This window comes from Pimephales promelas, chromosome 7 (assembly GCF_988280905.1).
Source record: "Pimephales promelas chromosome 7, fPimPro1.hap1.1, whole genome shotgun sequence".
NCBI lineage: Eukaryota > Metazoa > Chordata > Actinopteri > Cypriniformes > Leuciscidae > Pimephales > Pimephales promelas.
In genome coordinates this window covers 16005199-16032863 of record NC_142775.1, presented here as the reverse complement: position 1 = coordinate 16032863, position 27665 = coordinate 16005199, and the positions used below count along the sequence as shown (strand labels likewise).

General features: G+C 37.3%; 1 protein-coding gene across 5 annotated transcripts in view; it reads left to right on the top strand.

Annotated features, from left to right (window-relative positions):
- lrp1bb (low density lipoprotein receptor-related protein 1Bb) overlaps positions 1 to 27665 on the top strand; it is a 345314-nt gene that overhangs the window by 244043 nt on the left and 73606 nt on the right. For all 5 annotated transcript variants that reach the window (XR_016169265.1, XM_089133134.1, XM_089133135.1 and 2 more), the window contains 12 exons: positions 5405 to 5545; positions 8508 to 8633; positions 8829 to 8960; positions 11359 to 11493; positions 13661 to 13790; positions 17015 to 17141; positions 17254 to 17405; positions 17720 to 17844; positions 17970 to 18341; positions 22065 to 22254; positions 23166 to 23370; positions 26530 to 26722. Coding sequence is in view for 4 of the 5 variants with exons in the window: in XM_089133134.1 (XP_088989260.1) it covers positions 5405 to 5545; positions 8508 to 8633; positions 8829 to 8960; positions 11359 to 11493; positions 13661 to 13790; positions 17015 to 17141; positions 17254 to 17405; positions 17720 to 17844; positions 17970 to 18341; positions 22065 to 22254; positions 23166 to 23370; positions 26530 to 26722 (2028 nt within the window). In the remaining variant the exon portion in view is untranslated. The remainder of the gene's footprint in view (positions 1 to 5404; positions 5546 to 8507; positions 8634 to 8828; positions 8961 to 11358; positions 11494 to 13660; positions 13791 to 17014; positions 17142 to 17253; positions 17406 to 17719; positions 17845 to 17969; positions 18342 to 22064; positions 22255 to 23165; positions 23371 to 26529; positions 26723 to 27665) is intronic.

The following is a 27665-nucleotide window of genomic DNA, read 5'->3' as shown; positions in this document are numbered from 1 at the left end:
CATCTGACATGTTTTCTCACATTACTCTCTGCCTGGGTGGAAACGCATGCCCGTTAATTATTCATTAGCATGTCTTTATTTCCCTAAACCCCAGTTTTAACTGATTACACTGTCTGCATGCTGCAAAGGTATTAATCTTTGGAAAACCTCTATAGTCACGTTCTATTTTAGAGCAGCTATGATGAGCTGAAAAACAAATGCAATTTGTAAGAAGTGGTGACACTCTTTTAATTAAACAAAGTTTGAGTCATTATTAAATTGGGAGCAGAATGCAGGCTGCCACAAAGACTAATGGGTTACTTTCAAAGAAGTAGCACTGTACAGCAAAACAGCAAAATGATGCATTCAGTAGCCGCTATCTATTACAATTAATAGGCCTTTGTTCCATTGAGGAAATGCTTTCCAGTACTTCTGCAAAAACCTGTTTGGTGGACAGTTATGTTTCTTGTTCATAGCCTTATTAGTATCAGTGATACTGATCTTCATTTATAAAAATATTTAAATATTTAAAATATACTGTAAATATTTAACTTTATGTTGTCTCTACATTCATTTGGAGATTAGAGGTGAAATTGCATTATAAAATATATAAACTAATTTAATTTCTTATGTAAAGCACTTTGAATTGCCATTGTGCATGAAATGTGCTATATAAATAAACTTGCCTTGCCTTGCCTTGCCTAAATCTATATATAAAATATATATATATATATATATATATATATATATATATATCTGGACAGAATGTTCAAAATATCTTATTTTCATGAGCATACAAATGTTCTTGTTCTATTTATTTTATACTATTGTACTATTGAGACGATAACATGTTTGCAGTAAAGCAAAGATGTCTTTATTTAATTTTGTATAAAACTAAAAAAGGATCATTTTCATTTTTAAGAACCAAGCAAGTTGACTCATGAAACCATTTTTTTATTATATCACAATCGCTATCGCAATATTGACCTCAATAATATCGCTATTGCAACATGACATTTTCCCTAAATCTTGCAGCCCAAAGTGGTGTATATATATATATATATATATATATACAGTATTCACCACATACCACCAGTATTATGGATCAATTCTACAATTTTTCAAGCTGTATCACACCTCTATAAAGGAAAGACCATCTTAGAGCCTGACTGGCCAGGGGCCGATTACATATGCATGCAGGTGGGCGGATGATCTCGCAGTCTCTTGAGTTGGTGTATAAGTGGCATTTCACTTAGAATTCCATGTTTCCCTCTTCCATGCTGAATATGAAATAGTCAAGCAATGGTATACGATCATTTCCTTCTCTTAATGCCTTGCAGATGTACAGCATGCTTATGCAGTTGATTATAAGTGTAAAATATAAAGTAATCACAACCTCAATGTGAATACGAAAGGAAACAAGGCGAGGAGATGAAAGAATCATGATTGATGTTATCTTTGTAATAAGTAAAGCGCACTGGACTGCCCGTATACTTATACGATAAGACAGCTATACCTTCTAAGCACACAAAACACTGCTTTTCTTTCAAATACCGGCAGTCTGTGTTTTTATAATGCATGCGCCACATTGCCATGCAGGTTACCCACAGAGATCTAAAAGAATGGTATATATTAATATGCAGCATGAGAATGTCATCACAGAACAAAGAGTCAGATTCAGCATAAAGAGGAAAAAATTGGAATACATTACTTCCCCTTCAGCTCATATGCACTACAAGTCAAAAATGAGTCTTAGGCACATTAGTATTTAGACCCAAACAATTGCTTTTAAAGGAACACTATGACTTTTTAACCCCAGAGTTAGATAAGTCCATACATACCGTTTTCATCTCTGTACGTGCTGTAACTCTATCTGACGCACCCACCGCTAGCCTAGCTTAGCACTAAGACTGGTTGTAAATGGCTACAGCTAGCATAATCCCAATAAATGACAAAATAATGCAACATTTTTTTCTATTTACATGTTGTGATTTGTATAGTCACAGAGTGTACAAATAAAGAGTTAATATGAGAAAAATATATATTTTAACCGTATAAATATTGGGAAACTATATTCTCAGAAGGCGAAGTGCAGCCTTCTGAGAATATAGTTCCCAATATTTATATGGTTAAAAGATGGCTGTCTCACATGACATTGTGACACTCTGTGGATATACAAATCACAACATGTAAATAGGAAAATGTTGGCATTATTTTGTCACTTATTCGGATTAGTATGCTAGCTGTAGCCATTTACATCTAATATTTGTGCTAAGCTAGGCTAGCGGTGGGTGCGTCAAACAGAGTTACAGCACGCACAGAGATGAAAAAGGTATGTATGGATCTAACTCTGGGGATATGGTGAATAAGATGAAGTCCCAAAAGTCGGAGTATTCCTTTAAGCCAGTTGTTTATATATTTACCATTTTGCCATCCGTTGACATTTCCAAACATTCCTTTTTCCATTAATTTTCAATTAAAGTAAAAAAAGGGGTGTTGATGGCGCAGTGGATTAGACATGGGTTCGAATCCACTGTGAGACACCAATGTGTCCCTGAGTAAGACACTTAACCCCTAGTTGCCCCAGAGGCGTGCGACCTCTGACATATATAGCAATTGAAAGTCACTTTGGATAAAAGCGACAGCTATATGTAAATGTAATCCAGTGAAGGAGTCTGAACACAGCTGGCATGCTCCACACGGAGATCTGATCTCACCATCATCGAGTCTGTCAATGATTACATGAAGAAACAGAACTGAGACAGTTCTATTTATTTAAAAACAATGCCGTAAATAGATTTTATTTATAAATGAACTTTTATTAACAACATTTGGTGTGACCACCCTTTGCGTTTAAAACTTGCGCATAGTTTTTCGGGTAGCTTTGCAGGCTGGTTACTGGCACAGATCTCCTCAAAATTACAGCTTGACTGTTCAAAGTTTTGAACATGAATGAAACAAACTTTTCCATTAGGCTGTATGATTTCCGTGTGATGATGGGGGATAATATCTTCAGTCTCTATCGGCTCTATCTCCCTCCCAGCAACATAAATTAGGGCATTTGCCAAGGTTAACGTGTATAACATGCTATCAGTTGACGTACCCGTAAATTTATTTTGGTCTTGCTGTAACGGAAATTGTTTACGATTTCAGCCACCCGGCCGGTACGGTAAAATCAACCACCCTGCAGAATGTTTTGAGGGACAGACCTTATCATTACTAGAGCTGTGCAGGGAAATATACTCGGTAGAGACAGATGATTAGGAGATCGATACAACTGCCGGCTGTTTGAAAGATGCGGCATCATTATTAAGCAAAAAAAAAAATAAATAAATAAAAAATCCAATGACCGCCTTGCATCAAAGGCGTTATTAGAGCGTGAAACAGTAATTGAAGAGCATGATGACTGAAGAAATGAAAGCAATTTTCCTGACAGGATTCAGTCTTGCCATCTCCTCCTGGTAGAATCTTTAATGGGATGTGACCACTCAGGCAAGTGCAAGCTGCTGTTTAGTGGGCTGTGTGTCACCTTAAGACCTGTGCTGTTCTGTGATCAAACAGTTTAAATGGACATTACACCCAGAAGCAATCATTGATGTATCTCACCCTGGACAGGTAAAGATTAATATTGACTGCAGTGATGACCTATGCAAGCAATCTTGAATGTCAAATACGCTACTGGCCGCTCAGGGTAGGATGTCATTTATACATAGCTGGCCTCACTACAAAAAGCAAATATCTGCTCGGGGACTCTGAGGCCTGAATGACACTATTATTTGTTTCTGGTTTATGGAGGAGATATGGATTTCTTGTTGAAAAATATTTGTACTTGTACTTCATATGAAAGAGTTTAATCATGCAACTCTGTTCTAAAACCTGCCTACAAAGACAGCATTTTAGGGTGAAATGTATAGATGTATAAATTCAATGTTGTAAACAAGTTTAAGGGTTGGTAAGATTTTTTAATTTTTTTTTTTTTAAAGAAGCCTCTAATGCCCTTCAAAGCTGCATTTATTTGATCAAAAATTAAAATGTAATACTAATATTGAGAAACGGTATTACAATTTAAAAGATTTTAAAATGTAATGTGTTCCTGTGATGGAAAAGCTGAATTTTTAGCATTATTCCATTTTTCAGTGTCACATGATCCTTCAGAAATCATTCAAATATGCTAATTTGGTAAACTATTTTAGTATTATCAATGTGGAAAACGGTTTTGCTTTTTGTGATATTTTTTTTTCTCAAGTTACGTAGATGAATTAAAATATTTATACAGTTTTTACCAATTTAATGCATCCTTGATAAATAAAAGTGATATTTTCTTTAAAAATCTTACCAACCCAAAACTTTAAATGTCCTTATATTAAAATTCAAGCCCGTTCTCATCCTTTGGCGTCGTATAGGTGACGCAATATGACATTTCGTCGAAATACTACGCACATGGCACCCTTTAGCGTCAATATAACACGCAGAACCCAAGGTGTCATACAGGTGACTGGCATCCTTTAGCATCAATATGAGACGCAGACCCTACCCCAGACCTAAACCTACCCATAACAGTGCGTGCACCTACCCATAACGCTAAAGAGTGCCATGTGCGTAGTATTTCCACGAAATGTCATATGGCGTCACCTAAAGGATGAGAATGTGTTGTAAAATTCACAATGGTTCCATTAAAACATTACAGTCGCTAGAATTATTGTTTACGATTATTGTAAAATCGAAAACATTTGTTGGAGAAATCTAAAATCTGATCCAAAGTCAATACAGTTTTATTGTAACAATCACATACTAACAGTCTCTTGATGGGAACTGTGATTAACTTCCAGCCTTTTCATTCAGTGTCATTCGGTTAGTTCAGTCCTTCTTTACAAATACATACAAATATGTGTTTGATTTTACGGTTGCACAGCTACGACTGTCTCCTGCTCTCCTGTATTCCTGCAGCAGACAGATAAGGTCTAGGCTCGGAGCCAAGGACAATCTCCGAGTCCCTTTGTGGCACACTCAGCCTTACAGAGCGGAAAGAACACGAGGGGCTTGCTACTGTATAGCTGCAGCGCCGCTGTGAGAATAGATGCACTCTGATGGCTTTGTGAATGAAGAGCCCTTGTCTTCAGCCAGGGCACGTAGCCAGGCTGCCCTGAGCTCTGCCTCATTGACTCGCACTGGGACGGGAATATGCATAATGCTCAAGTCCTATCTCTTTACTTTTCTCTCTCTCTCTTTCCAACCACGTCCCTCGCCCACCCGTACACTGTAGCGTAGCATAGTTTTGGCACCGAAAAAGAGCACAGCGCACCACCGGATTATATGCATGTGGAATAAAAAGGACAAACAAATGATAATGGCATGTGCCTCCATTGGCAGTCAGACCTACTGGTTCTGTGACTTTGGGAAATAAATAATTCATCTGTTTTTCCAGGTGGTAGGCTGTGGTGGGCCGATGACGATCTGGCTCAGCTGGGGACGGTCGCCAAGCGGGATGGACGTAACCCGGTGGTGCTGCGCAATAAGACCAGTGGAGTGGTCCACATGAAGGTCTACGACAGAGATGGTCAGAAAGGTGAGCCGTGATGCAGTCAATGTTGCCTCAAAAATATTTTCTGAATGGATTTTGCATTTCTCTCCAGTGGTGATGTGCTTTGCATATATTGTGGCTTTTAGCCTGGAGGCTTTAGTTTAGTTTCAAACACATACCATGGTTTAGCTTCTTGATAGTACTTTCCCCTTTTTTTCTTTTTAAAAAGTCACTCAGTTTTCTTGGGATGAGAAAAATAGCTCATTTAAAATACATATATCTGTGAATTAAGTCTATGTTTAGGGATACACAAGCAGTGATTAGCCTCAAAATGAACAGATATATAGACTAAAAGCCACAGAACGCTTTATTTAACTTCATGGAGTCTTTAAGTAGCATATAAAAACAAATGTACTGAAGACCATACATTTTGAGCATTATACCGTCTTGTTTAATTTATTTGTAAATTGCTAGCTATAAATAAGGGTTTTCTATCAGAGATATTTCCTGAGCAGAGATGTATTCAGATATTAGTTTTTCCATTTTGTGAGTTATTCTGCAAATAATTCACACTAATGGCAAATCCATTAACGGCATTGCTGTGGATCCCACTAAACTGTCGACTTGAATAAGAAATGACCATTAAACGGGCTCAAACGTAAATCTATCCAGCCACCAAATTTCTCCGGCAGCAATTAGCCTCTCTATGCATAATGGGGAGCTGTCTTATAACTGTCGTATAACTGCAAGCTGAGCTTTCTGTGAAAGTGCGTGCCAATACACAGTGGTGCAGTTTCCCTCCCTTTCACTTTCAGTTATACAATTAAGACGAGACCAAGACTTCCAGGAAGGGTGTGAAGTCATCTTGACTTGACGGCAACACTAAAACCTTTCATCAAATGAGGAGAGAGATCCCAAATTACGACCAGACCAATGTGACCGAACTTGTTAATATTTTGCATTAATATAAAAGAGTAGGCCTAAATGACATGCCTCAGAAACGGTCTCAAATTAGTCTTTTGCTTATATGGCTCATAAGCGGGCCAATATAGAATCTGCAAGCTTTAATGGACTGCACAAAGTAAAATAAATTAAAGATTTCTCTGAATACCCGAAAAGGGGGGCTTAGCACAGGGTGCCCAGAGTCAATGGAGGGCCTAATCTCCCCCAAGGGCCCCCATTTCATTTCCTCAAGGAAAAAAAAAAAAAGTTTAAAAAACATTATTTTATGATCTTAGGATATGAATTGAACAAGTTAACATATTAACTTTGACATGACAATTTCATCTCACGGAATGATGATAATAGTGAGATTGCATTTTAGCACTCCCGGTACCCTCGCTTTAAAGTCTATGGGATTTTTGAATGGGTCTATGCTAAATCGCCTGAAATAAGGTCTGTGGTGAACAAAGCCTCTAAATATTTTCTATCTATGACCTAAAACACACAGTTTATTTACAACTTTATTGTGTCTGCTTGTGTTTTTTGTAAAAACTTGATATAGGCTTCAAATGTATACATTTTGGATTAACTTGTAAAGATTATCTTGATAGACAAAACGTGTAAGGGTCAAGACTCTTTGTTAAACACAAATCTTATTTTTATTTTATTTTTTGCGATTTTCCAAAAGTCTATGGGGAAAATGCATAGCTTTTCGATCTAAGGAACCCATGCGCCGCTAGCTTCCAAGTTGTCCTACAAAGTGACATCATCACTTTGCACTTGGCACTCTATATCAGAAACTCTCAGTAAAGGTGTTCATTTCGAGTCAGACAATAATGCCTACAGAGTCAGAGTGCTGTATAGAGATGGAACAGGTATAGTTTAGTAGTTTAATTACGGTTATTATAACGTACTTGTCATCTGCTTGTATGTATCCATTATTTATTGATAGCCTACAAGTCCAGGACCAGGTCCAAATGATGATCAAACATATGCTGATGAGTTTAATAAAGTTTATTGTACATCACACAAAAGATGAAGCGTCAGTTTTACTTCAGAAAATAACCGTAAGAGCCGAGTAAACACAGTAAGTTATAAGAAGTGGCAAGTTGAGGGAGTTGAGGGAGCACTCCTGTGGGTGGACGTTAGTCAAAAAACTGTTCTACTGACGTCATTAAAGAAGGAAATAGAGGGATGTAGTCCAAACGGGCCGTTCGACGTAGGCTACTTCTGTTAAAATATCTCGCTTGGCATTGAACTTTGAGCTTTATAATTTTACAGATATTATTTATACTCTAACAACAACAACATTACACACTTACTAAAAGTTTAAAACATGGAATCACGAAGAACGGGACCTTTAAAATTTTCATAATTTTCTCACACAATATAATTGGGTCATACAATGTCAAAAGATTGTTTGTATGGCCAATGGGTGATTAAAGGGATTCGAGAAATAAATATCATCTGAATGTTGATTGGAATACAAACTTCACTTAACAATATAAATAATATAATTTTTATATTACCCAATATTACCGCACCTAATATATGCGTTTGAGAAATATAAATGTTTCGGTAACACTTTACAATAAGGTTCATTAGTTAACATTAGTTAACTACATTAGTTATGAACTAATAATGGACAGCACTTATACAGCATTTATTAATCTTTGTAAACGTTCATTTCAATATTTACTTATACTTTATTAAAATCTTGTTAACATTAGTTAATGCGCTGTGAACTAACATGAACAAACAATGAACAGCTTGATATTTATTAACTAACATCAATGAAGATTAACAAATACTGTAACAAATGTATTACTCACGGTTAGTTCATTAGTTAATACATTAACTAATGTTAACTAATGAACCTTATTGTAAAATGTTACCAATGTTTCAATACGGTTTGGAAGAGTTCTCTTGCAATAATGTAGACGTGTTAGAGAGGGTTAGAGAAGCCCAACAACTACAGCTGTCTCCACTTCCACAAATAGTTTCACAGACTTATTTTCAAGACAATTCCCTCACCATGTTGTCTCTTCTCATTGCGGTCTCTCAGGTAGAAATGCCTGTCAGTTAAATAATGGTGGTTGCTCTCAGCTCTGTCTGCCCACATCTGAAAACACACGCACATGTGCCTGCACCATTGGCTACAACCTGCGCAGTGACCGTCTCTCCTGTGAAGGTAGGCTGCAGTCGTGACACGTGTCCTTTTCTTTAGCAGGGATGTCACGAGTGTTTTATTCACTTTTAACAACAATTCATGCAGTTAGTTATAGTTACTTGGTTTTTTCGTGTGTGTGGAAGGCATCTAAAGAAAAGTGTGTGACGTTCATTTGACCTCAATCTAACATCTCTCGCTTGCTGTTGTCTATCGCAGGCTTGAGTTCTTTTCTGATGTACTCCTTTCATGAGGGGATACGTGGAATCGCTTTGGATCCCAGTGACCACGCAGAGACACTGATGCCCATCAGCGGCACCTTGTTTGCCGTTGGCGTGGACTTTCATGCAGGTACAAACACTGCGCTCGCTATGATTCAGTCTTGCTATCTTCCATTCTGTTCACTAGAAGCACTCTCTGAATCCTCTGTGTGTGCACAACAAAGATAAGGCTTGTGTTGCCTTCTCTGCATTACTTTTTTAAAATGCTGTTTGCTGTCAGATCTACAGTTTTTGCATTAGCTACACAGTCTTATACCAGATCCGAAGGGACTCCACGAGACTGCGTATCACATGTTGAAGAGATAAACCACTCAGATTGGTTAAACAAGTTGATGCAAACAGTAACTCAGATAATCATTCCCTTTTATATCTCATACGCTGTAGCTAGAACCATATGGACAGAAAGCAGTATAGTAGAAAATCTATCAAATGAAAGTAGTGCTGAGATCACAAAGCTGCAAATACTATGCATTATTCATTCTCTGAATGAGGTTAATTTGACAGTGGTCTGATGCAAGATTATTCAGTCCGTTTCGGTGGATCATTTTGCGGTGACAAGTGGCATAAATGAAGTGAGCGTCAAGAGGGCAGTCCACATGTGATGGCACCAAATTATCATTCTAACAGTCAATAGTATGAGACATTTCCATAAACATGAAAACATGTATGCATGCATTAGCACAGACTATCTACTGTAATCATTCAAATGTGACCTGACCTTTCCTTCTTCCATATACAAACAACTAACAAACACTGTGCTGAAAATGCCATTCAGTTTAGAGCTGATGCATTGGATAAGTACACTATAGAGACGATGTGAGGTTATTGTTATTTATTTGTTTGTAATACATGATGCATTTATTTGTATTATTATTATTATTTATTTTATTATAATTAGTATGTTGTACATTTTGTAATTTAATTTATTTAAATTATGTAAACCTATTTAGTTAGTAAAGCATACTTCATCCCTATGTATCTGCTCTAAACTGAATAGATTGTTAGATATATTCATACAACTATTCTGCCACCTTAATTTACAATTAAAGGAGTAGTTCACTTTTGAAAAAAAAAAACTTTTGCTGATAATTTACTCACCCCCATGTCATCCAAGATGTCCATGTCATATTCTTTCTTCAGTCGAAAAGAAATTAAGGTTTTTGAAGAAAACATTCCAGCATTTTTCTCCATATAATGGACTTCAGTGGGAACCAATTGGTATAAGGTTCAAAAGACAGTTTCAGTGCAAACTGTTCAAAGGGCTTTAAACGATTGCACGATGAATAAGGGTCTTATCAAGCGAAACGATCACTCATTTAAAAAAAAAAAAATAACAAAGTTTAAGTTTTATAAGCTCAACTGCTCGCCTTGCTCTGTTCTGCGACATTTGGTTCATTCAACAAAAAAGATTCGTTCATTTTGATGAAAGAGTCCGAACAGGAGAGTCACGAACGTGCATCGTAGTACAGAGCAAGGCGAGCATTTGAGCTTATAAAACTTAAACTTTGTTATTTATTTATTTAATGAGCGATCGTTTTGCTTGATAAGACCCCTATTCATCGTCTGGAATCGTTTAAAGCCCTTTGAACATTTTGCAGTTTGTACTTTTGGACCGTTTGGTTCCCAATGAAGTCCATTATATGGAGAAAAATGCTTAATTTCTTTTCGACTGAAGAAAGAAAGACATGGACATCTTGGATGACATGGGCGTGAGTGAATAATCAGCAAAAGTTTTTTTAAAAAAAGTGAGCTACTCCTTTGAGTCATTAGATGGACAGGTCTTTTTTTTTTTTTTCTTTTTTTTTTTTTTTTGTGGGTGGGAAATATGGCGGAATTGCTGACTTCAGTAGTCGGGCAGATGGTCAAAAAGTTTATATGCAAATACTCTCGCCTACCACCGGAATCAGTGCACCTCATGTGAAGAAAACCCCAGTCCGACTCAGCCTATGACAGCTGATTACACATGCATACCATTTGCATGTTATTAGAGGCAGCTTGTTGGTTTATAAAACAGATGAGGGCCTTTCAGCTGGCTGTTGTCACATGTAAGAAATCCGTTAGCCGTGTAAATTCAACAATAACAGTAGGGTGCAAGGAAATAACTACTCTTGCCGCATTCGGTTGTAGGGCAAAAATACCATTTACATATAGAGCGTGCCTCTGTCAAAACAATCTTTTAGTCATCACTAATCATGTTGGATTTGTTGGCTACACAAATTTTGTATGTCACTTTGAATGTCCCCTTACAAAAAGCTTGTTGGCAACTGTAGTTATCGCCACTGATAAAAAGCTTTAGCAATTACTATGGGATCTCTTATAAACCTTATAAGACGTTTCCAGGATATATCCGTCTTGTGCTTGCTTGCTTTATTTGTTTATTTATTTAAAGCTTCTGAGATGCATTCATACACTATTTATGTTACCAGCTTTGCTCCTAATGTGCATAAAAAATGTTTTCCTTCATATAGGCAATGATACAATTTACTGGACAGACATGGGTTTAAATCGGATCTCCAGAGCCAAGAGGGATCAGACATGGAGGGAAGACATTATCACCACTGGCATCAACAGAGTGGAGGGCATCGCAGTCGATTGGATTGCTGGTTAGACACAAACATCATTTTTAAAATGGAATGCTGCCATTTTTCTATCACTCTCTGCCTGTGTATTGTTTTTCTATAAATGGTATTGCTCAGCACTAGGCATGTGCCGGTATCAAATTTTCATGTTTCGGTTAATTGATTGAGCTTTATCACAGAATACGGTATGATCACAATATTTTAATTGCTCAAGAGAAACAGATGGATTGTGGGTCTCTAAAAAAACACAAAAAAAAACAAAAATAACAACTTGCATCACAATGTGTAATTGTGAATTGTGAAAAAAAAAAAAAAAAAAAAAAAAAAACATATGGTAACGACAACAAAACATGAATGTTTTTTCCACTAAGAAACGGACATTGTTATTATGTTTTGATTGATACTGTGAAGTTGCTTGGATGCAATCTATATTGTCAAAAGCACTATAAATATACTTGACTTTACATGTTACAATGTTTACATGGTAAAATGACTGGTAGGCTTCTGTTTGCATTATTCAATTAAATTCTTGGATTTGATTTCAGTCATAATTCAATATTGACTCATTTGGATAAATACTAGGTAGGCTTAAGTCTGCATGTTATTTTTTCTCAGGAAAACAAATATCTCACATAATGTTGTAAACATACAGAGACAAATTAAATATAATGCAGTTTTCATTATAAAAACAATTATGTCTTGACAAGTAAACATCTAACAAATATGTACTGTAATATAGTGCACATATTTAGCCAAATACTTCTCGCTATGTTTTCTAGTTAGCTAATGTGCTGGTCATTAAATGGCTTTCCTGAGGTAAATGTACCGTTCTGTGACATCATTCGATAAGTTGTACTGTCTCTTTAAGTAAAAAGTAACAGATGATTGGTTTAATTGAACTGAGGCGCAGCAATCTTTCACAATCTATAGAGCTTAAGTAACCATATCAAAAGAAAACTGATCTGTCTAGTCTGTCAGTGTCAGTGTCCTCTTTGCTCCACGTTTTTTCTCTGCGTGAAAGCGTGTGAAAAGTGTCAATTGCGTAAAGCGCCTTTCAGACAGGACGCGGAACGGGTGGCGCTGGCTTAAATGTTACCCTTCAGATACAACGCGATTAAAGCGACAAAACGTCATTTTGTCCATATTCCACGTCCTGTCTGAAAGACACTTGAGTCTCACACCGTGCCCTAACTACACGCGACACCGCGACACACGATAAAAAGCTATCTTTTCCATGTTAATCAAAGTTTTTGACGCGACGGCGACACGCAAAGTTTCTAATTTAGAATTCTGTCACGGCTGACAGAATGAAGAAATTACACTGGTTATGAGAACACATTATTTATTTTAGTTAAAAATAGGTCACTGTGCCACAAGCGATAACGGATATTTTACCTCAGATTTTGAAAGCATATAATATAGCGTACAAAATTAATTCTATGCAAACATACAACTGTACTTCATAACAAAATTAGTCAATGCGTATATTTTGTTAATGTTTTGATTTTTAATAATGTTATTTCTTGATTTGATTATGTCCTTACCCATTTCCAATGCAAGTGCGGGCCAGCAGTGCGCTTTCACAGAGAGACTCCGCCCACACGCTGTTCTGAATGGCTGTGATTTTTGATTGACGTGTGGCATCTCACAGTCGAGTCGTGGCTAGTGTGGACAGACACACTTGCTGTCGCTGGAATTTTATCGCGTCGCGTGTAGTTAGGACACAATGTCAAGCTGAATCCGTGAGAGATGGCAGCTGTGCGGAGAATAAATCGTCGGCAGCGTTCCTCCATCCGCGATGCTTCTACTCCGTGTGAGGATTGTTTACATTAGAGTGCGCACGTGTTTCGCAGTTGATGGAAAATAAGCTGATGCGCGTTCTAAAAGGCTAAATTCTAATCTATTATTTTTCACCGTATTTTGAAGTGCCCGCGATAACAATGTCGCGCATATTCATTACCGCGATTTATCGCATTACCGAATACCGGCACATGTCAGCACTTCTCAAGATAAAATCGTTGCATTTTACCATTCAAAAGTTTAGGATTAGTACAATTGTTTATATTTTTTTTGGAAAAAAATGTTCTTATGCTCTCCGAAGCTGTATTTATTTGATAATATAATACAATTTGAATCCAATAACAATAGTATTGTGAAATATTGTTATTATTTTTATTTATTTTTTAACCAGGTAACCTTTACTGGACAGACCACGGGCTCAACCTCATTGAAATTGCTCGTCTAAATGGTCTCTACCGGTCAGTTGTAATATCAGATGGGCTGGATCAGCCAAGAGCCATTGCAGTGCATCCACAGAGAGGGTACGTAATATGCCTTTGAGAAAATGGATCAGATTTAGCCATGTCTGCTGTATCTTCAGAAAGACTTTGCAAATTACTGAGTACATTTTAGGGAACTATATAAGTGCATTAGACCATATAATACAATGAGCTCTTGAGAAATGAAAATGCAGGGGATGTTTGACCTTTGAAGGTCAAATACATATTGTAATCCGCCTCAGACTGTTTTGCTGACAAATTGGCTTTAAAATGTCTTGGCTATCACTAATGAACCAAATGAACAATTTGAAACGAGCAGAAATGTATCTCCATTTAGTCACAGGCCCATTTTGTAGTCCATTATGGTATTCTTTCAGTAATTAGGATCGAAATCTATGGTCTCCATGCTATTTTTTCTTTCTGTTTGCCTTGTTTTTGTTCCTCACACCCTACCCTACAATCAGAATCACACACTGAGAAGACAAGTTTTAGACATATGAGCATGTTAACCCATCTACCATATATCTGCTGACAGCAGACAGCATCAGGAGTGGGATCTTCTAAATCCCAGACATCCAAAAAAGAGCCTCCAATTCAAGCCTAAGGCTATAAAAGCTGTCTTTTCCTTTCCCAGTTGAGTCAAACTTTGAATGACATTTCCTTGGTGGTGTAACAACATTTATACACTTTAAAGGAGTACTTCACCCAAAAAAATGGAAATTCTGACTTCTTTTACTCACCATCTTGTAGTTTCAAACCCATACAGCTTACTTTCTGTCAGCACAAAAGTAGAAATTCTGTGCTGGTTGCTCTTTTACTTTTTCCATGTATCCTTTGGAAAAAAAAGGGTCTGCTGAATGATTAAACATAAATGTAGTTCTATAGTGAATGGGGAAGCTTTCAAGATTCAGAGGGGATGCAAACAGTATCATAAAAGTATCATTAATACTCAATGCTAACGGATACGACCAAATCATTGAGAACCATATCAGACAGATTTGTGAAGTTTTAAGAATAAAATCAAACACTTCACTAAAACCAATTCAATTCAAAATAATTTGTTCAGTGACAAACAATTGTGTCTCTCACATTGTCGTATGTTTTCTGAAATCTTTACTGAATATTTTCAGTAAATCCTTTTAATGACCACTTGGATTACTCTATGATACTTTTGCCCCCTTTTTAAGCTTGGAGTCTTCAGAATTTTGAAGGAAAATTGTATGTGTTTGGAATGAAAAACGAAATCTAAAACTGTGGTCCTCTGTGATTCATATAATGGAAGTCAATGGGTGCTATTACTGTGAGATTCAAAAAAAAAAAAAAAAACACATGCAGGCAAAACAAAATTAATACCTGCGGCTCATGATGATGCATTATGGTCTTGAGATGTGAAACAATCAGTCTATGCCAGAAACTGAACATTATTTACAACATTTTAATCCAAAGCCTTGGCAAATAGTCCTGAGCACATTGAATGCATGCAACAGTCTGCAGCGTAAGCTTCTTGTCGCATAATAACGTATACGCTGGAGTGACCTCACACTTTGAGAGGGAGGGCACGTGTTCACCAACGTCTAATGCTGCATGAAAGTACCGTTCATCACAATGCCTGATGATTTTGATGTACTGTAACCCTAGACAACCTGGAATTTTTTGCACAACCATACTTGTTTATACCAGAATACTCTGATCAAGAACTGCGAGAGATCAAGGAAGCAGCGGCAGGGGAACGTCATCAAGCCTCGGGGAGACAGAGGTCTCTTGAAACGAGGTGGTGTTCTTGTTCTAAGTGTCATGCAATGACAACAAAGTAGAGAGCCTCTGTTGTCATGAATGGAACATTGCAATGCCACAACTGGAAGAAATCGTTGGGGCAGCTGACTGACTGAAGATCTCTGCTTTTCTCCATTGCTGAGCCCCAGCTTTTTGCACATAGTCTTTAGCTTGCCATGCCTAAACTGTTGTCTAGTGTTACATTGAGATAATTGAAATCATGAAGTTGTGAAGACTGGTACTCTTAAACAGCTTTATTCATTTGTATGCTGGTGAACACAGCCTCCCTCAAAAAACAGCTCACATGTGAGGTCAGTCCCACGCATGCGTCATTACGCGACTGAAAGCTCACGCTCGCGGCCGTTTGCCAAGGCTGTGGATTTAGGTAAAAATGTTGTAAATAATGTTCAGTTTTTTGCATAGGCCGATCATTAAGCTTCTTAAAGGAGTAGTTCACTTTAAAAAAAAAAAAAACTTTTGCTGATAATTTACTCACCCCCATGTCATCCAAGATGTCCATGTCTTTCTTTCTTCAGTCGAAAAGAAATTAAGGTTTTTGATGAAAATTCCAGGATTTTTCTTCATATTGTGCACTTTACTGGTAACCAAAAGGTCCAAAAGACAGTTTCAGTGCAAACTGCAAACTGTTCAAAGGGCTTTAAATGAATAAGGGTCTTATCAAGCTAAACGATTGCTCATTTAAAAAAAAAAAGAAAAAACAAAGTTTAAGTTTTATAAGCTCAAATGCTCGCCTTGCTCTTTTGTGATGCGCGTTCGTGACTCTCCTGTACGAACTCGTTCATCAAAATGAACAGATCTTTTCCCGAGTCAATTTGTTCATTTTATTCGTTGAATGAAACAAATGACACGAAAAAAAGATTCATTCATTTTGATAAACGAGTTCGTACAGGAGAGTCACGAACGTGCATCACAGAACAGAGCAAGGCGAGCATTTGAGCTTATAAAACTTAAACTTTTTTTTTTTTTTAAATGAGTGATCGTTTTGCTTGATAAGACCCTTATTCATCGTCTGGAATCGTTTAAAGCCATTTGAACAGTTTGCACTGAATCTGTCTTTTGGACCTTGAACCGTTTGGTTCCCATTGAAGTCCAATATATAGAGAAAAATCCTGGAATGTGGTCATCAAAAACCTTAATTTCTTTTCGACTGAAGAAAGAATGACATTGATTTTTTTTTTTTTAAAGTGAACTACTCGTTTAAGACCGTAATGCACCGTCAAGAGCTGCATGTATTTTGTTTTGTCTGCATATGTTTGTTGTGAAATGATGGCACCCATTGGAAAAAAAAAAAAAGTTACCTAAACCTTGGATGGTCTGAGGGTGAGTAAATTAACTTCAAATTTTCATTTTTGGGTGAACTATCCCTTCAAAGTGAATACATGATGACGGAATTTTCAGTTTTGGCTGAACTGTTCCTTTAAGCTCTTAAATTGTTAAAACGGTCATCCGGATCAAATTTTTCCAATCGACAGTTACTTATTCTGGACCGAGTGGGGGGAAAATCCTTGCATAGGTCGTGCACGACTGGACGGTTCCGACCAAGTGACCCTGGTCAGTTCTGGCATTGCCTGGCCGAATGGAATCACCATTGACTACGAGGTAGGGTGACATGATTCTACTTCCTGATGCTCCGCTCACTCTCTCTTCTTCGGAGGCTGATAAAATAGAGCTGCTCAAAGGGAGAGGTGCTCATTTTCAAATTGCTTTCTAGGAAAATAGATTATACTGGAGCGACGCCCGGACCGACAAGATAGAAAGGATCAACCTTGAAACCGGGGAGGGCCGAGAGATTGTACTGTCAGCCTCCAATGTGGACCTGTTCTCCGTGGCTGTGTTCGGGGCTTACATCTACTGGTCTGACAGGTAATTTATTATTTTACTAAGTGCTACACTCTCTAAAGTGGCCCACGGAGCCAGCTGCTCCAGTCTCAACGGATTAACCCCTTCCGAGCAAGGTTATTATGAGGCCTGCCGTATGTTTATGTCATCTCCCAGGCAGCCTCCGTTGGTCTTATGTAAATAGGATGTACCGCAAGTCATCGCCAAGGTGACATTTTCTCGGCTTTGCCGCTAAAACAGCGTTTCTGTTTGTTTTAATGAGTCTTGCTGCTGTTAATTAGAAAAGTGCCATCATTACGCCAATGTCAGACTCTCTCTCTCTGCGCCGTCTATGGCAGAGCCCACGCCAACGGATCAATCCGGCGCGGATTCAAGAGCGATGCCAACGACGCCGTGACGATGAGAAGTGGTCTTGGCGTCAACCTGAAGGACGTGAAAGTGTTTAACAGAGGCCGGGAGAAAGGTTGAGGTTTCAACTTAATGAGTTTTATTTTATTATGCCACATATGTTTTCTTGAAACAGAACAAGATTGATTCTGGTTATCGCAGTGTTCATCCAGTGACGTCTGCCAATGGTTTTGCATGCAGGCACCAACCCGTGCGCGAGGAGCAATGGAGGTTGTCAACAGCTGTGTTTTCACCTGGGCAGTGGAAGAAGGACCTGCTCCTGCGCCCATGGGTACTTAGCCGAAGATGGCTTCGCTTGCCAAAGATATGGGGGCTATCTTCTCTACTCAGAAAGGACCATCCTGAAGAGCATCCACTTATCTGACGAGAGTGATCTTAACTCCCCTCTCCAACCTTTTGAGAACCCAGATTACTTCAAGAACGTCATCGCTCTGGCGTTTGATTATCGGCAACAGAGCTCGCACCACAACCGCATATTCTTCAGCGACATCCATTTTGGGAATATTCAGATGATCAATGATGACTGGTCAGGAAGACAAGTCATAGTAGACAGTAAGTCTAGTTGGTTTTATTGTACTTGCTTGCAGAAATGGTTATGACGGGGTGTTTGGGCTTTGTGCTAGCCTTTTGATGATCACGAAAGATGTTGCTTCCACAGATTGGGGCGTTTATTGTTAGTCCTGTCGTCGTCCTGATGCAGACTCATTGCAGTGGCCCACATGTTGTTTAATGTTCTGCTGCTAGAACCATTCAAGCCTCTTAGCAGGCATTTGTGAAAGGCCATTTGTTGGAAAGCGTAAGTGGCACTGCCTGTGATGTACAGCAAGGCCTCCATGCATCCAGCATCTAGTAAAAGTGTTGTAAGAGCTACCTCCATTTTTCCACGACTAAGTGGGACCAATTTAACTGTCCAAAAAGATGTTTAAAACACTGCATCTTTTTCCATGATGGATTCTTGATGGATTAAAATCGCTTGTCTCATTTCCACCGTCCTCAAACTGTAACAGAAATATTAATGGAAGCGGGGTGATATTTTTCAAGATCCTGCCCGTCACTGCTGTTTGAAAGTTCGGAATATGGTTATTGATTTCCTCATGTACGCTATATACGGCAGACATTTCAGCCCGATCGATACCCATGTCTGATGGTGGCCCACAATGAAAACCTAATATGCCTAATGACTGTGTATTATCCATTTACAATGTAATGAGACAATCTTGGCAGATTTTTTTTTTTTCAACAAAAACCTCCTGTACTACTTATTAGTATGTTCACTTCGTAATTTCCTGTTCAGAACGCATGCAAACATAATTAAGTGCAAATGAGGAGGATGCTGCAATTATGTAAATGTACACCAGAAATTATTGAATGAAATTCTTCATGATTGATAACAGAAATTCAGGGGATGTTCTTAAAAAAATAATTTACCCCAAAATTGAATTTGTCAAAATTTACTTTTATGGTATGCTTCTTTTTTTAAAAAAAGCTTATAATCTTCAGTCGTCTGAAAGTAAGCCATATAGCTTTAGAACGAAACAATTTGAGTAAATGATTTTTTTTTTTTACTTATTTTAGTAACCCAGCTGATTTGACTTTGCTGAAGTTAATGGGATGCAGATATACTTAGAAAGCCTCTGTTCTGCATGATTAGTGCTTCTATCCACTTAAAGTACTCTGTGAATTCTCTTTGACTAACCTTATTGCTCCTTGGGTATTAGACCTTTTCATATTTAATTTTTACTTAATTTGCCATCTCTATCCTCTTGGGGATAATAAAAGGGGTTTTGTTCTGATTCTCTCTTGCCTTTGTTTAGCGTATGTCAAACTATAATTTGCAGCAAATCGAATCACTGCATCATTTTTTTTTTTAGCAATTTCAGTATAACAGCTAAAGCTAAATTGCTGTTGAATACGCAATTTTTTAATTAGTTAAATATAAAATGCATTATTAATATATAAAATTAACTAATTAAATTATATAATGCCATGCACATTTTTCAAGTGATAACTTTAGCAAAAAAAAAAAAAAGTACATTACATGAATACTGATTTGACTGAGAAGTAGGTCAGTAATTCATATTATCTGTACATTTTTTAAGACCTAATGCCCGCTTACATATTTTTGATGAATACGTAGAGCATTGTGATGTTTTTGACATTTGACCGTTCACCTGAACTTTTTATACTGCTACCACACTGTAACGTTCACAGAGATATCCTCAACGCATTCTCATCCCAAGGCGTCTAACTGACAATTTTGACCATGCTTCAATATCCGATGCTTTAGGCACCCTTTATCGTCAGTTAGATGACGCTATCCTAGGGCGTCATCTAACTGGCGCTTTACCTTTAGCGTCAGTTAGATGACGCGGTTAGTTTTAGGTCTGGGGTAGGGTTAGGGTTAGACCACTAGGAAAGCATCATCTAACTGACGCTAAAGGGTGCCTAAAGCGTCAGTTAGATGATGCCTCGGGATGAGAATGGGCTGATATCCTCCACTTCTATCCATTTTGAGCGTAAGTACCACAGCCAGAGAGAGTGATGTTGACTACAGGTTGAAATGAGCCTGCTCTTTTGATGGCGTCTCCACACTTAAGCTCACTCACTTTTCCAGAGATGAAAGCCAATCCCAGCCACCTCGACTACATGCACACTCAGAAACACATACAAACACTCATGCACACTCTGCGTTCTGTCACCGGGAGAGGGCGAGGACGTTAATAATCTGTATTTCCCTAATTAAGTCATACATCCCATGTTAATTACTCCCTGGCCTCTCTAACAGTTTCTGCAAAGGCAAGCTGTCAGGCACTTTTTATTGTGAATGATTAATTAGTGATGGATTTCTGCAGAGTGTTAATAAGTAGTATCTAAGATTTTTCAAAGTGTGGCATTTTTAGCCACAGCCTCAATTAAACACAATTGCTATTTAACTCATTAAGTTTTAGAAATGACAGCAGACAAAACCTTACAGTTTTATAATGCTTAGTGAGATGTCACTTTGATTTATTATTGTTTTCTGAGTGAACTCACTCACTGTGTGATTTCAGTATCAAAAAGAAAACCAACAATTACCGGTGTGTGTGTGTGTGTGTGTGAACACCATTGCAATGTTTTTTTTTGTGTTTTTTTTTTTGTTCTTTTGTTACATTTTGTATTCAAAAATATAGCATTCATTCATTACCATGGTCTATATCAAACCAGACTGATCTCATGAAATGGCGTATGTATGACACGCCAATTCGTATTTCAATTTTTGACGTGCTATCAACACGCATAATTGCTTTTCAGCGTGTTTATGAACGCCGTTGACTTAACGTTACATTACTGTATATATAAATATATGAAAACCTACCCCTAAACCTACCCCGTCACCTAACCAACGTTAAAGGTAAAGTGTCAGTTGTATGACGGCCCGGGATCGTCATGTAACCGACGTTTAAGGGTACCCTAAAAAGGTGGATGTTGACGTATGGTCAAAAGACGTCCCAAGACGTCAGTTATATGACTTCTTGGGATGAGACTGTGTTAACCTAACCCAACCCGTCCCTAAACCTATCCTTCACTGGGGTTAATACCATTTATGAGTCTTTCCCTACCATCCTTGGAAAAAAAAAAATATCGCTCCCCAGATGTAGATCTACATTTGAAGAGTTCAGATGCAAAAGCCTGTAAATGCCATTTGAAATTTTCTTCTTTAATGATGATTTTTATCAAACTTGTATTATTTAAGTTTAGTAATTTCACTTAAATAACAATTAATAGGTAATTATCATTGCCATTTAAGTGAAATCACTGAACTTAAATATACAAGCTTAATAAAAAATATCATTCTAGAAGAAAATTTCAAATGGCACTTAGAGGCTTTTGCATCTGAACTCTTCATTTTGATTCGCTTCGCTCGGACATTTAACGGTGTGTACATACACGCGGAATCATTCGAACACTTTACGGCGTAGACATATACGCGGAATCACGCAGACATTTAATGGCGTAGGCATACACGCGGATACACGCGTATAGCTGAAAATGCGTATATATAACGCAAAAGTCGTGATGTCATGTTGATCAAACAGTAAAATTATATAATCATAATAGTAAGATAACTGTAAAAAATGCTTTGAATACTAGAAAAAGTTGAAAGTATTAGTACAAACAAAGCAGTACAAACGCAATTAAACTTACTATTACATCACCTTTCCATGTGACTAGTTTCAATTTGTCATTAGCCAGTGGGAAAGAAGCATGGTTAAACTAGTTTGTTTTCCTCTCCAGATGTGGGTTCGGTTGAAGGCTTGGCTTATCACAGAGCATGGGACACGATTTACTGGACTAGCTCCACCACCTCAAGCATCAGCAGATATACAGTAGACCAGAGCCGACAAGGAGCCTTCGCCAGGCAAGCTGTTGTCACCATGTCTGAGGATGACCATCCCCATGTCTTGGCCCTGGATGAATGTCAGAAGTACGTCTCATAATTTCAGATGAGTGTTTGAGTTTGTTGTCATGTGCATGCACCATCAATGGTCATGTGACATGTGAGAACCAATGAAGTTTGGTGTGCAAATGGCGCTGTTTTTCTGCTCCGGCAGAGGGAAAGATTCCATTGACTATGGTGGCTAACAAAATGGTGCATTCACTCGCTTGACTGAGGAAACTTTGTCGACACGTAGTGTGAAACAAAATTGATTTCCATGTCAGGAGGAGGCATATTGACTTTTAAAATTGAGAGCAAATTGATTAATCACACAGAGGAAAACTGACATATTATGGAATGTCAATCAGTCAAGAAGGAAAACATTTTAATTAGTTTGACCTCTTCCGATGAGCCAAGCACCGTGTGAAATTTGTTGTGGATGGAATGTTTTTATTCCTGACCGATCAAAGTAGCAACTCTCCAGACATAATGGATCGTATATGCACTTAAATATCCCCTCTAAAAGAACCGTTCAGACTGATGAACAGCATTGATATTCAGAAAGATATGCCGACCCCGAGTTCACTGACTACATTAAACCCTCAACCTTGGAGAGAATATGCTTACTTGGTTATTTGGCACTTTTTCAAATGGACTACAGACTGCTGTTAATTAGAATCTAACCTGAAATGATTAATTGGCATAGAATGTCAGCATGTATCACTAATTTTCAATTAGACCACGGAATTAGACTGTGAAAGGAATTTTTTTAAGAGGAAATGTCAAACAGGCCCTGAAGCCTTTCTGTCCACTACAATTTGTGAAGTCGGAGATATTCCCCAGTCCCATATATAGAGCGGGGTTAATAATACAGACTGACGACAGTATTGAATATTTTTTTCTTTAGTGCCTTCTGTAAAATCTTTCTCTCATTTTCTGTCCTGTGTGTTCCTTTTTAGCCTCATGTTTTGGACCAATTGGAATGAGCAGCGCCCCAGTATCATGCGCTCCTCTCTTGCTGGGAATAGCATGAAAGTCATCATTAGCACAGATGTATTCACTCCTAACGGACTCACAATTGACCATAAAGCAGAAAAGCTATATTTCTCGGACGGCAGCCTGGGCAAAATTGAATGCTGTGAATATGACGGCTCCCACAGACATGTAAGTATGACTCTTTCTCTGGTTTTTGGATATTTTTATTTTAAAGCTACACTGTGTAACTCTTTTAGTTTATTCTTAGCTAAAAACAGTTCTTTCAAAAATATATATATTCTCATTAATGTATATTTACTTCGTTAAAGTAATAAAGTATTCTCGTGAGTGTATAATATGCCATTGAAAATACAAACGGGTAAGGGGTTCTAATGTCGGTTGGACATTGGGACATAGCCGTTAATTCAAGCTTCACCTTTCGAGTTTACGTTGGACGAGGTCGAACTGGAAGCAATTTTAATCTTGGACTACACTGGCCACCGTAGGAGTTAAAACGAAATTCGGAATTGAGAGGAACAGAAATAATATTCACTGGATGGTCATATAGCTTTTCACCGCTAGATGGGGATAAAAATCACACAGTGTAGCTTTAAGAGTCATTTTCCTGTCTAGAATACATTATTTTTGCAGCACTTAAGGTTCAATTATTTAATTCATTAACATGTAATAATGCATTAGGAATCATATACTAACAATGAACAATATCTACTGCATTTATTAATCTAGATTTATGCTAATTTATAAAATATAATTTTACAATGCCAGTATTCAAATCGGCGCGGTGATTTACAGCCTCACAGTCTCCTCAAACATTGTGTTCATCCGCGCTGTGCCTTGTCGAGGGTGCTGAAGTACAACTCACGTAAAGTTGATAATTCCGCGAATGACTGCAATTGCAGATTTCAAACAGAGATGGCGACAAAAAGGAAAAACTGCGGACTGCAGCTTTAAGCCAAATTATTAATGCCGTAAAAATTGTTGTGCAACTAATGTTAACAAATTGAATGTTACTGTCAAGTGTTTACACAAACTTAATTGAATGATATGCTAATTAATTAATCACATACATATTTGTTGAGAAAAAAACCCAAGTGAAGATGATTCAAAGATGTCATTCTGTTATTTCTTTTAAATAATTAATCATGTAAAATTAAAACTAGTTCATTATTTGTTTATGAATATTTAGTTATTTATTTTTATAGTTGAAGAGTTCAGATGCAAAAGCCTCTAAATGCCATTTGAAATTTTCTTCTTTAATGATGATTTTTATCAAACTTGTATATTTAAGTTCAGTAATTTCACTTAAATAACAATTAATAGGTAATTATCATTGCCATTTAAGTGAAATCACTGAACTTAAATATACAAGCTTGATAAAAATGATCATTCTAGAAGAAAATTTCAAATGACACTTAGAGGCTTTTGCATCTGAACTCTTCAGTTGTTGTTTAATTAAGTGATTTTGATTAGTGGAAATAACAATCACCATTTGAAGCAATTCCTACTCATTTTCGAAAGCTTAAACATCAATTGGGCTTTGTGTCCGGTCACTACTTCTACATGATAATGACATGATGACCACTCAAAGGTCAGCCAACCCCCTAGAGTTATTAGTGTCTGTTGACCCTTCACAGGATTAGATTAAATGTAATTAATTATTCACTTTAAAGAAACACGGCAAAGAGTTCATTAGCGTTCCTCAACCTCACAAACTAAGCGCATTGATGGTAATGAAAGCTTATTTTGAGACTCCTGCTGGGCCGTCCTCTGAACCAGCCAATTAAACTGTGAAGAATTAAGCAAAACTAAATCAACATGGCTTTTGGCAAACTGCCGTACAGTTGGAATCTCCCAACTGGTTGTAGTTTGGGGGATTGTGCGGTAAGTCGAAGCTTAACGCTACGCATGGTTAGACTTTCTCTGATGAAACACAGTCTGTCGCTGTCTGTGTGGTGCCATCATTTCCATCATATCCACACAGAGAGGACTATTATTATAGATGTTCATTTTCTGTACTGCCCATCAGAACTGAAAGGAAATGCATGTGGCTATAGCTGTTAGCCGAAAACTCTATTGGACATCTATTTGATCAGATAAACAGAGATAATTAGTGCTGGAGCAGAACGCTTGCACCCGTAAATTTAATTCTGAATCAATATGCTCCATCAAAAAAACATCTGGCATGCTCCTCCAGAAAACCATCCCCCCCTTCGAATCTCCAGTTGTTGTTTGCTCAAGCTGGGCTCTCTTAATCAACACCTGTCCTATTTTTTCCCACCATGGTGGCAGGGCTAATGTGATCACGGCTACAAGCGTGTTCCTGTTAATGCTTGGGTCTCCAGAGCTGTGGGACATCCTCCCGCCCCACAGCCCGGAAACTCCCAGAAGGAGACGTGTGATGTATATCCGTGTCCGTCACCATGACACCTGCATTAACACTCTCAGGATCTGGGCTAAACTGGCTGCTGGGGAATTATTTAAAGCACGTGTCCTCTACCTACGCATTAATTTTGGTCCCCTCTAAGAGACTTTCCAGTGGTCATCAGAGTCTGTTTTTTCTCTTGTTTTTTAAGTATAAGCCAATGGTTTGAGCCTTATGAAAGATGCATTTCTTTATAGAACCATTTTTTTTTAAATGGCTGATAATAATGGTGAATATTTTGTCAGTAGAATGGTTGAGATTTTAGGGATGCACAATATGTCAGTGCCATACCATATTAAAGATGTATTTTTACTTATTGTTTCTGTCCATAATTGATATATACTTGTGAATGATCATTTTCTCTGGTTTTACATTTAGATTACCTTTGTGATCATCAAACGTTCATTTCATAATATTGATTATTATTTTTAATATATATATATATATATATATATATATATATATATATATATATATACACTATACATAAATATTTTATATATGAATAACATATTTTTCTTAAATTTTATATTTATATATAATTTATTTATTTTATTTCATTTATTTAGTATTTATATACAAAATAATTATACACACTTCACACACATATTATGCAAACAAAAACTTTTATTTTGGATGCAATTAATCGCTTTTATTTTTTATTCAACAGTGTTAAATGTAATCTTTAAGAAGTATTTTTTTTTCATAATTTACATGATAATGCCTAAATTCACTTTGTTTGAAACATTTGATTTGATTTTTTTCAGTGTCTTAATTTGAATTAAGAAAGGCATTGCATTGCATTGCATTTTAATGTCACCCTTAATATGAAATATGCCCACATAATAGACTTTCAGACACATTAATAAATAACATTATAAATATAAAACTCTATTTATTTTTAGGTGATTGTTAGGTCGGGACCTGGCACATTTTTTGGACTTGCTATCCATGGAAACTACATTTTTTGGTCTGATTGGACTCGGCGGGCCGTGCTACGAACCAACAAGTTCACCGGAGGAGACACGAAAGTTCTTAGAGCTGATATTCCTCACCAGCCAATGGGAATTATAGCAGTTGCCAAAGACACTAATAGCTGTAAGTATTCCAAAATAAATAATTGGGCACTCATAGTGCCCTCTCAAACTGTTTGGTGCTTTGTATTCACAGCTGAGCTTTTGGTGGTGGAGGCTCTTTTTTTTCATTTCTAAGTAATAGTAGGGATGATAAATTAGAATGGACATATTTAGTAACCAAGCAAAAATTCGAGACGTAATTAATATTAAAACGTATCCTCGAGTCGAAGAGTATTCTCTGAACTGTCGCAAATGTGAAAAGTAGGACATTAAGAAATGGATTTTAGAGACTCCCGACGGTTTGTGTTTGGGAGCCTGCTGTGAGGGGTTTTCTCCTCTCGTTTGTTTGATCACCCCATGATTGCAGCTGTCTGCCCCTAACCATTTTTACCTAGTGAATGTTACCAGTCAACACCTCCAGAATAAGATGTGTGTTCATTCGTAGACAGATGTGAGGTTAACTGCTATTTCGGTCAGCAATGTGATCTTTCCTATCCTGTATTTGCATCTGACACTATGCATCTGACACTATCTGACACTATCATAACTTAATGAATTAGAGATTCTGAAGGCTCTTCATAGGTGTGCTTCATACAGCTCCCAGGGGTTCTGGATTCATACCATTTTCTGACAGTCTGCACATTCCTTTAAAACTACTTTGATCAATCTACAATCTACTATACTTCTATTTAGTAGATTTTTTTTTTGCATTAAAAAATATACTATTTTCATAATAAGTTGAGTGAAAATTGCAGAATGTCTTAGTATTTGGTTTGCCCTTTTGCTTTAATGACAGCAGCACTCGAACTTAATGAACTTGAACACCTGTTCTTCAGCATGATTTGAGAATGATTCTTGTTGTAATGGAAGCTAGAACATTTGATGTCTGTACAAAGGGAGTCACACGATCGATTTCACAAATTTGCTTATTTAAGTGTAGTCCTGAATTTAGTACTTATTTAAAG